The sequence below is a fragment of the Rhinopithecus bieti genome, unplaced genomic scaffold, assembly GCF_001698545.2.
Source record: "Rhinopithecus bieti isolate Rb0 unplaced genomic scaffold, ASM169854v2 scaffold_72385, whole genome shotgun sequence".
In the NCBI taxonomy this organism is placed as follows: Eukaryota; Metazoa; Chordata; class Mammalia; order Primates; family Cercopithecidae; genus Rhinopithecus; species Rhinopithecus bieti.
Genome location: NW_016826735.1, coordinates 71,223 through 87,730, shown reverse-complemented (window position 1 = coordinate 87,730; position 16,508 = coordinate 71,223). Strand labels below are relative to the sequence as shown.

General features: G+C 32.9%; 1 protein-coding gene across 1 annotated transcript in view; it reads left to right on the top strand.

Annotated features, from left to right (window-relative positions):
* LOC108523058 (low-density lipoprotein receptor-related protein 1B-like) overlaps positions 1-16,508 on the top strand; it is a 140,479-nt gene that overhangs the window by 71,201 nt on the left and 52,770 nt on the right. Inside the window, exon 10 of the mRNA XM_017863549.1 lies at positions 15,890-16,064. Coding sequence (XP_017719038.1) covers positions 15,890-16,064 — 175 coding nt within the window. The remainder of the gene's footprint in view (positions 1-15,889; positions 16,065-16,508) is intronic.

The window sequence follows — 16,508 nt, the reverse complement described above, 5'->3', positions numbered from 1 at the left end:
AAAAAAAAAAAAAAAAAAAAAAAAAAAAGAAAAGAGGCACGAATAGGAACTTTAATCTTGAGCGGTTAAGCTTAAGTCAGGCCCAGCTAAGAGACCAAAGCATTTTAAAAGGATCAGGAAAAGAGAATAGAATCTTTTCAGTGAACTTCCTGTTAATAGGAAAGTCAGTTATTCGAACTGAGCCTAAAGCTTTGAGAACGAATTGTAATTTGGAAAGTGAAAGTACCCATAAGAACCAACCCCTTCCTCAGTATTAGAATATTTAAGATTCTTTAGAACATTCACACCTAGACTAGCACAGCATTTTGGAGCCCCATCTACTGTCTCCCAATTCTTTTCCTCTTAATGAGAAAGTAAGCGTTGTCTTCGTTCAGGTTATCATCCCTTGTCTGGATTAATGCCGCACATTACTGTATGTACCTTTTCTTCTAACCTGGAAAACCTGTTTATTGCCTCCAAAGTACATCTGCTATAATTGTTAATACCTCTTTTTCTTGACACATTAGGCCCTCAATGTCTGCTAAACCTCTTTAATTCCCCTACTTCGTCTTCTTAACTCTCCTTTTCCCTAGAATCTCAGCACTTCTCTTTGCCATTTTTCACTTTATATCCATATCGTTCATAAATATCTACCCCACTAGAATGTAAAACAGGCTACAATGTTTTGCATACCTCATCAATCTTGCAAGTAACCTCAGTGCCTGGAATTTAGGAGTTTGGATGCATGTGAGCAAAGTAGAAAGATCCTGTTTACAGCCTGCTAGGCCCAGTTATTTTTCTGTGCTCTAGCAAGATCCATCTCCAAAGGCAGGATCGGAGTTCTGGGCCATGTTTTCTTAACAACTCATGAAGATCCCTAATAGTCCATGAGAAACTGGCTGCTTACATTCCAGTTTCAAAGTTTTTTTTTATTTTAAAAGGTGTAAAATAAAATTAGATTTAAATCAATGTGAAGGGAATAGATACATTTATTTTCTAATGTGATCATGGTAGAGAATGTTGAGGTAAGGGTAAGATAATTAATTATTTTAGTTACTCTTTTACCCTAGATTATTTCGAAAAAATTGTCAGGGTTGTAAAAATTTGTTGAAGACCATTTTGACCCAATAGTAAAACTAGACTTTTCAGACAGATTTTGTTTTAATATTATGCCTTCATTAAAAAAAAGTAAAATAATAAAAGGAAAATAATTTTAGGCATATGTGCTTATACATAAAAGGAAATTTATTAAAAACTAAGGTATGTTTTTCCAAGCAGATATTAAATCATATATGAGTCGAAACTACAAATGCTGATTATTAAAATTAACTCATTCAACTGATATATATATTGAGCAACATTAAATATTCATTGCTGCGGGCACTGGGGATCTGTAAGTATAAAAGTTCTTTGAAGACACTTGACTTTTATAACTTTGATGAATAGAAAACCAACTGACATATCTTTTGAGAGTAAAAGATAAAGCGGACTTCGAGTTCTATTGTCAAAAATGATAAAAGATCAGAAGTGGACTTTATTTCATACTACTTAGAAGCATACCATTATTTTTCACATAATTGTTTGAAATTTCAGCAGCACGTTTATAAAATTAAACTATTGATAAACTTTTATCTCTACACCATGGAACTTGCACTTGAAATATTATTAATTATATTTAATAATTTTGGTGAGCATGACTGAATAAAACATTTTAACAACGATTAATTACTCTTGTTGGCATCATAGCAGAAACTTTTTTCCATGCCAACTTCACCTGATATTGAGGCAACTGTAATCTCACAATGCTTCACCTTTACTCATTCCAAGGTGGTTTAATCTTCTACTTTTATGCCATGTTAGCATTATGGACATGTTTTGACCCTTCTTTTTACAATGTAAAGAAGAGTCCATATACAAAGCAGTATAAAGACAATGAAAGGCATCTCAAAGTTACTTAGTTGTAGGTTGAAAAATGATATGTCTCACAATTAACAGTAACCTTTTAATGGATTTGTATGTACATATCTGTTGAGAAATCTCCTCTCCCTGAAAAAAAAATAATGCATGGCTTTTCATGAATAGAAATCATGACTGTGATTCTGCTATACTTGGTCTTAAGTAAACTGCATGGATTCACAAATAATTACCTGAAAACAAAATTGAGTATTTAAAACAATGTAGCACATAAATTATGCAGAGACATACAGATTAAACAAAAATATTTATTTGAGGCTTACCTCAAACCAAACAAATTGTTGCTACTTAAATGCCTCTGCTAACATCCTTTTAAAAGTTCAAATGTAAATGTAAGAGTAAATTTTAAACATAGTTATTTATATCAAATTTGGAATGTCTACTAAATATGCTTTGATAAAAAAGCTATGAGTCAGAAATCTTTACATGCTTTAAGCAAAGAAATAAAATTCCTTTCTTATAGATAGTATGATAAGCTCTATGTTTAACTATTAAAGATTTAATCACTACAAACTGGTATTATGAGTCTGTTTTATATAAAAGATATAAGCTGTTTTGTAAGTATACTGCTAGAAACATTTGGTATTTATCCTTATTATAGATAAGAATGGCTAAAGAGACTATGAGTCAGTATGTCATCATCAGCTGTCAAGGAAAAAAGTCCCCAAATTTTAAATTTGTATGTTCTGAGTTCAAGGGTATAAAGACGAGAGAAAGGAAAGATTTATAATTTACCCTATGGTCATATAGCCTATCATCAAGTAAAGAATATATAATAGCAGAAATAGAAAATCTATGAAAGAGTACATTTAATTTCATTTTCTAGATGCAAAATACATAAATATTAAAATATTTGTTTAGGTCATGAAATCTGATTAAATAAACCGTAGACATTTTTAAATCCACAGTTTTCCAGGAAATAAAGTGAAACTCCCAACAACATAAAAGCAAAGTTAATTAAAATGTAACATCATGCCAAGAGACAGTAATTTTTTCACAATATAGATCCTCGATACTATGAAAATAAATTATTAATAGAAAAACCAGTGTAACAGGTTGCCTCACAGAATCAAATACATCTTAAGTACAGAGCACCAATGGGAATGGGAAGCCCACTTGGTTTGTAAAGGTACTAGATTTAGTTCAAAGGTCAAGTTTGACCACATTTGGATTTTTTTTTTTTTTTTTTTTTTTTTTTTTTTTTTTTTTTGCTTGCAATATCCCTTGAAGATCCAGTGTCTAAATCCATGGTAATAATATAATATTAATTTTAATTTGACAGAACAATTTGTATTTTATTAGTTTTGAGAACTTGGAAGATTTATAATGATTATCTCAGAGCAACCTTTCCTTGAAAATCAACTGATAGAAATAAACCAACTCATTGGCAGAAACAAATACATTCAGATGGATGGGACCGCATAATGAATGGCACCTGATTTAACTGATTGCTCGATTAACATCTCAGGACAAGAATTAAGGTCACTTCCATGGTACCTCTAGACCATGAAGACCTAGAATTAAGCTAAAATTTTTCAACTTCAGATTTCGATGCTCCTTACATTGGAAAGTAATGTAGGATTCCAATTCTTTTAAAGTTTTGATATTTTTGGTCAGGTCCCTCATCTAGATCTAAGTAAATAAAATGTCTTAATACAATTTCAGTGGATTTTGGAACTTTGTTGGACATATACTCTGAGTTCACGCTCCTAGAATATATCAAATGAGAATCTAGATTTGTTGGATATAGCATCAGATGCTTCACTTCATAATTTCTAAAATGATCCATGAATTTAGAATGGACCTTAGCATTGAGTCATTGAAAGTAAGTAGATTAGAACACTGATGAAAATAGTTTTATGATTGGGCTTACTTCCATGCACAGATTAGATTATGACCACAAACTGAAATCAACTGGAAGCTAAAAAGCTTAGTCTAATTCTGTGGCATGCCACATTTCTGAGAATTTGGCAAGTCTCATTTTCATTCAGATGGCATGTCTAGAGTGGCCAATAGTTGGTTCATTGATCCAGCACCTGAGTGTCTGTTTTATGTAGGCACTGGATATCCAAGGTCTCTCTCATTGGCACTTGATGGCATCTGTATTTGCTTCCCAAGTGATTTTCCTTTCCAGCCTCCCTCTTTTATTCCTCCATCTGAACACAAACCCATGCTGGTGAACTTTGGTTAGTTTCAGAATAGGACAAACCAGCCTTGGATGATCCAATACTTATAAAAATTTATAACTTGCTTAGTGGTTTTAAAGCTAAACAATCAGCAGTATTACTCTTGTTCTTTGCCTTCTGTAGTGCCCTGCGTTCCAAGGGTAAGTGCTCATTTATTAATTCAACACATATTAGTAGAGCATCTACTGTGTGCCAGCCACTGAGGCTTGGGGTTTCATTATGAATAAAATGGAAAACTGCTCTTATTGTACTGCTTTTTTTATATATAAAGAATACACAATTATGTTATATGTCAGGTAGTGAGACTAGAGATGATGAAAAGTAAAGAAGTATAATTAAGAATCCAACTACTTCCTAAATAAAGAGAAAGGTCAGAGGTTTCAGAAGCAAAAACATGTTACTTAGTATATCGTATAGTTTCTCACTGCAGTATATTTCTGTACACCATATACATGAAAGAGTAATAACTGAATCTCATCTCCTTAAGGGCAGAACAATTTATGAGGATGATTTTTAAAAATAGTGTTTCTAAATAAAAGTATCTGGGATTAGTATTTTATTGATGAATTATAGTGATTGAATGCATACCTCTAATCTTGTTAAAGGTTAAATGCTATTAACAATACAATTAAAGTGATTTTCTGAAACCTTTGAATTATTATGAAAGTCTTAGCACAGAGGGAACCTGATTATTACATATCAATAAATTGTTTATTTATACACATCTGACCTAAAGATATGGCACATTTAACCAGGGGATCCTTGCTAGTTTGTATACATTATTCTGCCAGGTGACCTTTTCAAGGTGACTCTCAATATTTTAGTGATTTCTGATTAAATAATAATCACTTCTATAATCTATTTTTTCTTCTTGATGTCACACCAGTGTAGAAATCTCTCTCTCTCTGTATATATATATATATACACACACACACACACCTATCTATATCTATATATATCTTGCTATCACACCAATATAGAAATCTCTCTCTCTATATATATATGTATGTGTGTGTGTGTGTGTGTAGATACATATACCTATCTATATCCATAGATATCCATATATCTAGAGAGAGATTATCCATATATATAGATATCCATATATAGATATCCATATATAGATATCTAAATCTATAGATATCCATATATGTAGATATCCATGTATAGATATCTGTATCTATAGATATCCATATATAGATATATATCCACATATAGATATACAGACATAGATAGGTATATAGATATCCATATATATACACACACAGAGATATATATATAGGTATATAGATATAAATATCTAGGTATATTAGAGATAGATATCTAGTTATACATACATATATAGATATCTAGATATATATAGGTATATAGATATATAGATATCGATAGGTATATAGATATCCATATATAGATATAGATAGATATTTATACAGAGAGATTTCTACACTGGGGTGATAGCAAGATATATAGATATAGATCGAGATAGATAGATAGATAGATATGGAAAGATAAATATACATCTATCTTTATCATCCCTCTATTTATCTATCATCTAACTTTTCACTCATATTTTTGGTTGCATAGTAACGCTGAAAAAAACTAGAAGCAAAGTACATTTATGTGTATCAGAAATCATTGCTTCAACATATAGATTTGAATTGGGTAGCTTGAAAGAAGGAAGAAAGTAAGGATGGAAGGATATAAAAGAGATAGAAAAAAAAGGAGGAAAGAATGAAAAAGGAAAAAGGAAGGGAAAGATAAAATTATGTACACAGGAACTGTATGTGTGTGTATAAGATGGTCTCGTATTCTCTCACTATGATGAGGTGAGATGTTGCCTGCCCTCCGGTTAGGCTACATACAACGTGATGACAATAACTTTCCTCATGATGCTCTTATCTGAGATGGAAATGTTTTTCATGATTATCTCCTATCCAGCTTTATTCACCATCCATTTCTCCATGAATTCCTTTTCAGTTTTTGAAAATTTGAGTCATTACTTTGCACTCTGAAAACATTTTGTTTTGTTTTTTGTAAAAAATAAAGCCATGTATTTGCTAATGAAAATCTATTATTGATCTCAATTGTTTTCAACTATGTTAGCCTTTAGGATTCTATCAGAGTTTAAGCACTCTGGAGACATGTACAGTATTAACACTGTGGATACTAACACAGTAGATGTTAATAAATTCTATTAGGTTGAAATTAATTGAACCTTAATACATACTCAGGGTCTTGATAGAGAAATTAGGGCCTAAATATGGCAAATGGCTTGTTTATGGCTGTGGAGGCATGGCCTATATTTGCATGCTTCATTTCCATTCTTTTTCAGGCCATCATATGCTTATTCACTTATTTGGGTTTCAGTTAGCCTCATCTGATAAGCCATATTTAGCTGTCATCTGCAACTCAGCTTGCTCACAAGTCTCAAATGACTTTACCACTTATAAATAGTCACTTGCTAAAATCTTTTGTAGCTGGACTGCTTTAAAATAAAGAACCACTCAACTCAAAACACTGTTTATAAACAAAAATTATGAATACTTCCTATTAGTTTGTCTGGTTAAAATCATTGTTATGATAGCTCTATGAGTTGATTTTTGACTATTTTGAAAACTATTGATGCCATCATTGTTAATATGCATTTTACAATGGCAGTCTGTCAAAATTGAAATGCTGGTACTTTAAAATCCCACCCCATATGTCACTCACTCAAATCAAATTTTGGATAATTTGGCTGAGTTTTACATTTTCCTTCTCCCTGGACACTTAGAGATGTCACTGATCAAGATAGATTTTATTCTTTAATTTTCAAAATTCCTTTATATAGAAATATTTGAAATACACTACTATTTTCATTAGTAAAATAGAAAGTGGTATTTCCTTAGGCATGCTTTCCTGATGAAAATTTATCATTTCTAATCAGAGTTTTGCAGACATTTTTTCCTCAGTGAATATTTAATTGGCATACCTGGATTTAATGTTTGCCTACTTTATTGAACACAGCTCTGACTTTGGAAGGTATATTTACCACTATGCAATAAAGTTTAATTATTAAAATCTTAGGCTATGTAAAACATTTGAGGAATGTAAAAAAGGATAAATCCTAATATTACTTTTACTTAAATCTTTTTAAATTCTGTTTCCTGATTTAATTCTTCAAAGGCATAAATGTATACACAAATGACAAATTGTATACAATGTATACAAGTTACTCTATGTGTTTTGACTCCTAAGCCATGCTAGATGAACAACTGACACTCATCTGCTGCTATGTATCTCTAGGTAATGAAAGGCCACAATTGCTCTTATTAACATATTTAAGAATTATAAAACTTTTCCAGAAAACCTTTCCAATGTCCTCATCCTAAATTAGATGTAAGTAAGTGATAATGCTGTAGGTATGTCTTACTTTGTGGTTTCTCGGCTATTACTTTGGTTTACTTATTTGTTTAGAGTGACCCAGAGTTGATCATGTCTGATAATGAATACATCACCTTGATGGTTAAGTGTTTTCTTCAAGTGTGAGAATCCCATGCTTTGAACCAACTATCCATAGATAGAGAAACATCTAACTTGGATTGGAATGAGAGACTGCAAAGGATAACATCTGATATTTGAACCTTCAGCTGATATGTGAGAATGACAGCTTGTGTCCCTGAGCTTTGAGATTATAGGCTGTGTTACTATCATGCAGACTTCTTGTGGGTCTGCTGCCTTTGCCGCCACAGGATCCTTTAATATTCCAACTGGTGGGTAGGTCCTAGGATATCCACCGAGATGGGATGCTTTCCATTTTAAATACACAGAAAGGAAAGAGAACAGCAAAGATATTCAAATTGCTTTGTAGATTTGTTTTCCTGAATGTATTTATGAATCACTAAATATGAAACATAAGAATTTATCCTCTACAGTTAAGCCTATTTGAGTTTGAAGTTATATTCTACCACTTATTTGTGTGCAAGCCTTGGCAATTGCTTAACCTCTATGTGCATCAGTTACATTTGTCTATAAAAAGAGGATAGCACCATCTAATGCTTGTGACTATACCAAACCCATGTGCCTGGCATGTAGGAGACACTGAAAAATGCGTGTTTATCATCATCATAATTATCATTTACATCATTTTACTAAAAGAAGTCTCTAGTCCTAGATAGAGGGCACCACTGGGAACTAGTGGGTGAGGAAGGAATCGTGACATAATCTTAGGCATCATTTAATGTAACTGCTTCAGTTCGGAGATGACCAAAGGGTATCTTAGAGAATTTAATCAGGTAACTCAGGTGAGGTCAGATTGTTAGTCTGAGGAAGGACTGGACTTAGGCTTCCGGTACCTCAAATTCTGTCCATTTTTTTTTTCTTTTCCTTATTATCTCATCCCAGTATAAGTATTCATCAAAAGTTTATAAAATTATATTGTTGGTTGCTCTGGAAATTCTACATTTCATACAGACATGGAAGCAACCATAAACCACTCTGGAGGGATAATATCAGCAGAATGCATAGGATCTACTGCCTCTGGGACACAATTAAATAACAGTGAAGGTGGAATATAAATTGCACTGAAACTGGCTCCTCAGTTATAGAATGCCTGGGGATATGCACTGTGAAATTTACCTAGTCTTTGTGATGGTAATTCCGTCCTACTTTTAATTTGTTGTTGGTTTGTGTGTATGAGTGCAGCCTTAAATTATCAAATGCATACTTAAATGATGAATATAAAACCATTTCACAAAATTTATTTTTAAAGGCCAGATTAAAATTCAGTGAAGTAGAACAATAAGTATACATTAATATAATTCAATTATATTAATGTCTAATTCTCATATAATTAGTTTCCCCTATATAACCTTTCTGAATTAGCCATTAAAGGCTCTCCAGTTTCTCATTATCCTTATATGGTATCTTCATACCCTGCTTAGCTGATATTAGTTTATTTTGATTTTCCTCTCTTTAAATTTCACACTTCACTAATTATTACAATGTGAATAGCCCAATTGCAAATATGAGTAAATAGCTAAATAATTTTGGCAATTACTTTTCTATAGGAAAATATTAGGGAACTAAGTTAAATGCAGTTATAGATTGTATAGCTATATGGCTTTCCATAAATATTTGTAAACCTGTGTATTTGCCCATACATGTGCATATTTTTATGTAGAGTCTATTACTGTGAAAAGATTAAAGGAAAATGCATTTGCTTGTATTTCTGGTTGCATGAAAAGAAACATTAAAAGAGAAAGAAAAAGAGAGAGAGAGTGTGTGCAATAATGATCTCCCTTGAAAATTACTTTACTTCTGTTGCAGAAAATAGCCATTCATTTATTCTTCAGTTACTATCTACCTAATTACCATATGAATACTCTATGATTACATATTCATCATTGTCCTTTAGATTACATGATTGTGTTTGGTGCTACTAGGTAGTTCTTAGTGTAATTACCCTAACAGAGGTCATAACAATTTTTATATTGTGAATATAATGGGTTGTGTAATTTCATGGTTCGCTCTACTTTCTTAGCACAGATTAATTACATTTCATTATTATTCCTTCTTACTATATCTAGACTATCTCATCTGTTATGCCATTCAGGTCAGTAAAATGCTCAAAACTTATGAGATGGCATGCTCGATAGGAAGGAAGATATTACTTTGGGTAGTAATAACTTTAGGCTTTTGCCACAGTAACCATTTAGATCAATGTTGGGTCCTTTTTTCTTCTTGCTTTAACCTTATGATTGACTTGTCAGTTATCTCAGAGCTAGTGTGCCATCATGCATTTCTGAGCTCTTTCCAGGTTTCCTAGTATACAATAAGGTGCATACATGTCCACAGCAAATAATCAATTATGAATTCCTCATTTCCATTTTATATTCATAGCCAAATTACACATGTTGTTCATAAGATGATTAACTGTACCATTCATAAATTGACTACTTCTATCGACCAGTGTACCTAGACTCATCTATCTTGTCTTCAACCACTCTTTACTATCTTCAGTCCCTTCCTTATCCCAACCCCTACAACAACAACAAAAATATTTTATCATCAATATTTTTCTTCTAAACTGTCATTTTCCATCTATTGCTGTTTCCAACTTTATTTTAGTGCTACTAATTATTAAGCTAAATTTGAAATTTGAACAACAAAATAAAATGGTTGTGTGTGAAAGTGGAGTGTGAGTTGAGTGGTTTTGTATCTATATTATAAAGTAGAAGGTCATCCCTTTGCTGCACACCATCTCCTTTATTTTGGGGAAATTATTAAGTTTTCATTTAGATTTGCCTACTTCTCCATATTCAGTAACATTTCACTTAGCAAAGGTGAAATATAAAAATTAAATCAGAAGGCTATAAAACTTCAACAACAATTGGTCCTCTTGGTCCTTTACTAACAAATGATTAGTAAAGTATCAATACATTTTACTTAAGAAAATATGTATCTATCTTTATAAAGGCTACTTTCAAAATGATTTTAAAGATTTGTGGTGCTTAAAGTAGTAACCCCAATGGGATCATTAATATTTTAGTGCTGTGGGATGAAAATAAAAGGTGTTTATCTAATAACTATTAAGTTTCTGTTTTTTTTGTTTTGTTTTGTTTTGTTTTGTTTTTTCTTCAGAACTTATAGATCAGGAAAGTAACCTTTAGAACCAAAGTAAACAATTACATACTGAAAAAGCCTTCTCATATACTATTCTTCAGACTTTGCTAAATTAGTAAGCCAGTTTCCACTGGGCTGAGAAGTACTGATGAAGTACTCATTTTATTAGATAAATGGCTGAATTGATACTTGGAATTTAAATATGGGTGTGTAGTAATTATGTGGGAGTATATAGAGAGGTGACACTCATGAAAATATGGCACATATTTATACAAGTTTACACAGATGCTTGTAATTCTAAGTGCATTATAGATTTGAAGGGAATGAGAGAGAAACTAGCATTCTTATGATTTACTAATATTGCAGTTATTACTTTAAGTCAACTACAGAAAACCTGGACTTTGTTTGAATCACCCAATTTAGAAATAGACAACACCATCAGATGTTTCAAACTCTTTCCTGGACTTGCACATAGCATGCACCATGATAACATTTGAAATAACAGAGGACGCTTGAAGAGATTATTTTGGTTTACAATTTACAAGTATCCAATGATTGTGTCATAGCCGAAATATCAGATGCTAAAGTCTCTTATTAAGTAAGATCTGCTTTCTGCTGTGTTCAGGAGTCTTGGAGTGGGAAATGAGCAAATAGGAAAGCCCTTAAGATAAGAGAGAGAGAGAGAGAGAGAGAGAGAGAGAGCGAGAGAGAGAAGGAAGCAAGAGAAAGGGACAAAGGCATTTCATAAACGTCAAAGAATAGGCCCTAGAATCCTAACTGGGGTGCAGAAAACAGTCCAACCAAGCATCTAACTCAGCAGCTTCCACATGCTTCAAATATTAAGCCAAATAACTGGAGATAGAAGATTTTCACAAAAAGGCAATGGGAGGCAACTCTGCCAGGGCTGGAATGTAGTGAGCAACTCTTTGCCCCTGAATTTTAACTCAGCATGGAGTGTTAAGAATGTGAACTGGGTGAAATGAAATGTCTTCCCATTTGAATATCTGTAGAGAAAGGGTTCAGAGCATAAAACGATTTCTGCCATTTTTAGAGGGGAAAAAATGGCATGGCTTAAAAACATGCAATTTAGAATTATTTATTAAAGTGTAAATTCTAATATTTGCTTTTTTCCCCAATTTTATCATAAGCAAACATTTCTTTTACAGTCTTGGATTCTATTTTTATGCCATGAGGCCAATCATCTGCATTGAATAATGCATATCTGACATGCTATGAAAAAAAATATTGGATGCATTAAAGAGTGAAAGATTTTCTGTAAAGCATAAAAAGTGAACCATGAATATCTTTTAAAAGTTGTTCCTACAAAGAGAAAAACTATTTAGCCTAGTTAGCTAAATAAATGAGAATTTCTAAAATATTCTAAAGTAGCTCATGTACCTCTTATTTAAAAGAAAAAGCATTCTCTGTTGAAGTGTAATATACACAGAAAAGTTTAAAATCACAAGAAACAGTTCAATTAAATATTACAAGGTGTACACAACATTTTAAATCAGCATTAAAGTCAAGAAAAACATTATCAGCACGGCAAAAGTTCCCTCATGTTCTTCACTGTCCTTTCTCCTCTCCCATAAGATAAATCCGTCATGACTTCTAAAACCATAGATTCGATTTAACTTTTGAACCTTATATAAATAAAAAAAATGTAATATATTTTGTGTCTATTTTCCTCAATATTATTGTTGTGAGATTCATCCATATTTTTGCCTATAGCTGTATTTTGTGTGTTTGTATACATGCATTTTACTGTATAAATGAACCATAGTTTATCCATTCTTGGGACAGACATTTAGACTTTTTTTAATTTGAGCTGCTTTTTAAAATACTGCTGTGCATATTACATGTATGTTTCTTGACATACATGTGCATGCTTTTCTTTTGGGTATATGTTCACAGTGGAAGTGCGAGGTCATAAGGTGTTCATATGCTGAAGTTTAGGAGATATTGCCAATCATTTTCCAAATTGGTTGAACTAATATTCTCTCCCACGGGTAGTAAATGAGAGTTTCCACTATTATTATATTATCAATCTGGTGGGTGTGTAATGGTATTTTATTGAATTGTTAATTTAATTTGCATCTTCTTGATTACTAGTGAGTTATGTACAGGCCCACATCTTTTGATTTTATTCCTTAGTACTTATTTATTTATTTATTTTTGAGACAGAGTTTCACTCTTGTTGCCCAGGTTGGAGTGCAATGTCATGATCTTGGCTCACTGCAACCTCTGCCTCGTGAGTTCAAGCGATTCTCCTGCCTCAGCCTCCTGAATAGCTGGGATTACAGGTGCCCGCCACCATGTCTAGCTAATTTTTTGTATTTTTAGTAGAGTTGGGGTTTCTCCATGTTGGTCAGGCTGGTCTCGAACTCCTGACCTCAGATGATCCACCCACCTCAGCCTCCCAAAGTGCTGGGATTACAGGTGTGAGCCACCGTACCCAGCCCATCTTTTTAATGTTAACCTAAGATTTAATTTATGCAAAAAAACCTTATAATTAGCATACCGCAGATAAGTTTTTTAACTTTGACCTTTAGTACTTTATGTTAAATGCAAACTATTCTTTGCTGGAGTATGGTCCTGGACATTCATCAACCTTCAGAATATTAACCCATTTTTTTCTAGTTATTTGGGTCTTTTCAAGTGTATAGTTATAAAAACAAAGTGCTTCAAAACTTTAAATGAGAAATTACATTTTAATTTTGTTTTTTTATGTTAGTTAATAAATAAGCTATTTTGGTCAAATCAAATCTATTTACAAGTATTAGACAATGTAGTCCCTTTGCCAACTAGTAAAATTCTCTCCAGATCATCATTTCTTACATTTTCTAGTTCCCATGGGAACCACCTGGGCCCCATTTCAGACCTATGAATTAAAATCTAGGAGTGGGTGGCAGGGAAAGGCACTGGAATTTTCATCTGCAAATAAGTTCCCTATATGATTCTATAATTAATTATATCCACCATGGTAACCTTTGAATAATGACATAATAAGAAAATGTTGCAAAGAAACATCAGCAGACTTCTGTTTCATCAGACAGCTAATCAGCCCTAGTGGATGAAATTTTAAAGCAGTTGGAGGCAATATTAAAAGAGTTTTTTATGAATTATGAAAACCTGCCTAAAGAAGGTTTTTCTTCAGAGGTTTCTGCACTGAATGGGAGGCTGTCCTGGATGATCACATAGACTGCTGTTGATATATTCCTCATAAAGTAAAACAGCATTTGTGTTATGTACATATGCCCTCCAAGCCTAGAACAACTACAGAAACCATAATGTATGGCTACCAACATTATGTTAAATTTCAGATCTCCAACTCTCTCACCTTTTGAAAGTGCTATATGTCTTAAATATATCCAAAACCCTTATTAACAGACTTAAACCCTGAATCTCAGTGAAGGTACTTGGCATAGTGCAACAGCAAGCATAGGAATGCTTGAAATAAATTTCCATAAATATGAAGCAAGTCTGTCAATAAATTTCTCTCTGATTAAATAAAGGGCTAGATAAACATAAACATGAGAATTATAAATTATGTCTTAATTTTTCTTACCCATTATAATTGTCATATAGCAGGATGAAGTTTATAAATTGTGATTTTTATCTCAGCTAATCTAATATTGCTTCACAATTAAATAGAAAGAAATTGCATCTTCTAAACACAAAGTCTAGAATCAATTTAATCAATTATTTTGCATAGGATCATTTGTATTATTAATTTCAATATTTAAGTGTGATAAATGATAATATATCCATATATAAAAACATAGACATGTTTGCTTTTCAAAAGACAGAAGCAGAATGTCTAATTCTATTGTTAGAGTGGTTGTTAGATTATTAACTGGTCTTTGTTTCATTATGCATGTTCAAGGGGTATAGAAATATTTGGGTGAAGTGTTCCTTTATAGTTGAGAAAATTATCTGTGATGCTCAATGAGAAATGGCCTTCAAAACAATAGGTTCAGATTACAGGGAGCTTCGTGACTGATGGGAAGATTAGTCTTTTACCTTAGAAAAGGATAATAGCCTAGATTTCTGTTATTATTCCCCATGAATGATGGATCAGTTAGTCTCCCAGCTTGCTTTCCTCTTGCAGTTCCATGAGAGGTATAACTTGTCGTTTGCTCACCTGCTCAGGCATGCAGAAAATAACTGGATTTGTTCTACTACATGTACAGGGAGGCTTATTTCCACAAACTAAAGTCAGGTGCAGGGGTAGGAGTCCTCTGCTCACCACATGTGGCTGACTGCCACTGTTACTCCTTGAGACTGTCATCACAGCACTTACTACTGTTACTGCTTGGGACCATCATTACAAGACTGAATGAAGGAGCGAATGTAGAAATGAAAACTTAAGACAAAAGAAACTGCTTTAAGGAAAGGGCCAGGGGAGGAAGAAGAGAGCTCCCTGCTTCTAGTGAGCAAAGGCAACCTCCAAGCTTCTATAGCCTTTCGTATTTATTGGGTAATAAGAGCAGGTCGGCTGCTGAATTGATCACAGGTTCATATTGTTACTGACAGGCTTCAATTATGCCTAATCATAAGAAACATTTGTGGCTGGATCGTGACTGCCCTCAGCAGTCCTTCTGGGTGGCATACACAGTTTGTCAGTTTGACAACATTCTGCATTTATGAGAAACAGTTTGTGGCTTACTCACATAGCCTTCAGTGGTATACCGATTTGATCACAACCCTCATTCTTTCGGCCTCCAACAACCAAACATTACTCTGTTCTCTGGATGAAAAGAGGAATGAAAGAGGCAACAATAAATAACATCCAAAGAAATGTTAAGCATTTCTGTTCATTTCAAACTATACTTATGTTGTTCATTAGAAAGAAAGCGAAAGGAACTTGTTAACTTAAATATTTAGAACCAAACGAGTTTGTCAGCTAGCATTATAGCAATACAAGCTCTCTCCTCTTAGCCAGAGGAAAATGATGCCTAACTCAAAGAGGAGAATCAATAGCCATTATTAAAGAATTCTACTTTATGTGTAATTATAAGCTGTTTTACAAATTAATCTACCTATTGTTTGATCATTTTAAGTAATAAATGAAAGGGTCACCTTTATTATGACTGAAGAAAAATGTCCTGTAATATAATTTTATTTTTCTGTTGTACCTTTTTTCCTAGACGTGTGCCACCACTATTGTGTGAATTCTGAATCATGTACCATTGGGGATGATGGAAGTGTTGAATGTGTCTGTCCAACACGCTATGAAGGACCAAAATGTGAGGTTGACAAGTGTGTAAGGTGCCATGGGGGGCACTGCATTATAAATAAAGACAGTGAAGATATACTTTGCAAGTAAGTGGATATCCAGCTTAATTTATAAAAGCATTTGGACCCCAATGGACATTACAATTCAGTAATAAATTTTAAAAACTTTGTAGATAGTTTTTATTCTAAAATTCTGTATTGTGCCCATTGCAGTTTTAATGACTAGAGAATAAATCTAGTTCATTTTAATTTAACCCGAACTTACTCAACATCTATTGTGAATATCTGGGAATTATGAAAATCTATTATGTAATAAGATGGTCATATTATTCTCTGTACCAAATATTCCTAAGCAAGAAATGCTGGCATTCAGCGTACTTCCAAAAACTACATGTAATATTATTCAATTAGATTAGCTCAGGCTTTTAATTGTTTCATCATTGTTATTGGCAGTAAGTAGGTTTGCTTTTCTGTTGCGAATTGATTTGTCAAAGGAGGAGCAAAAGACCTGTCTAATGAAAACACACATTG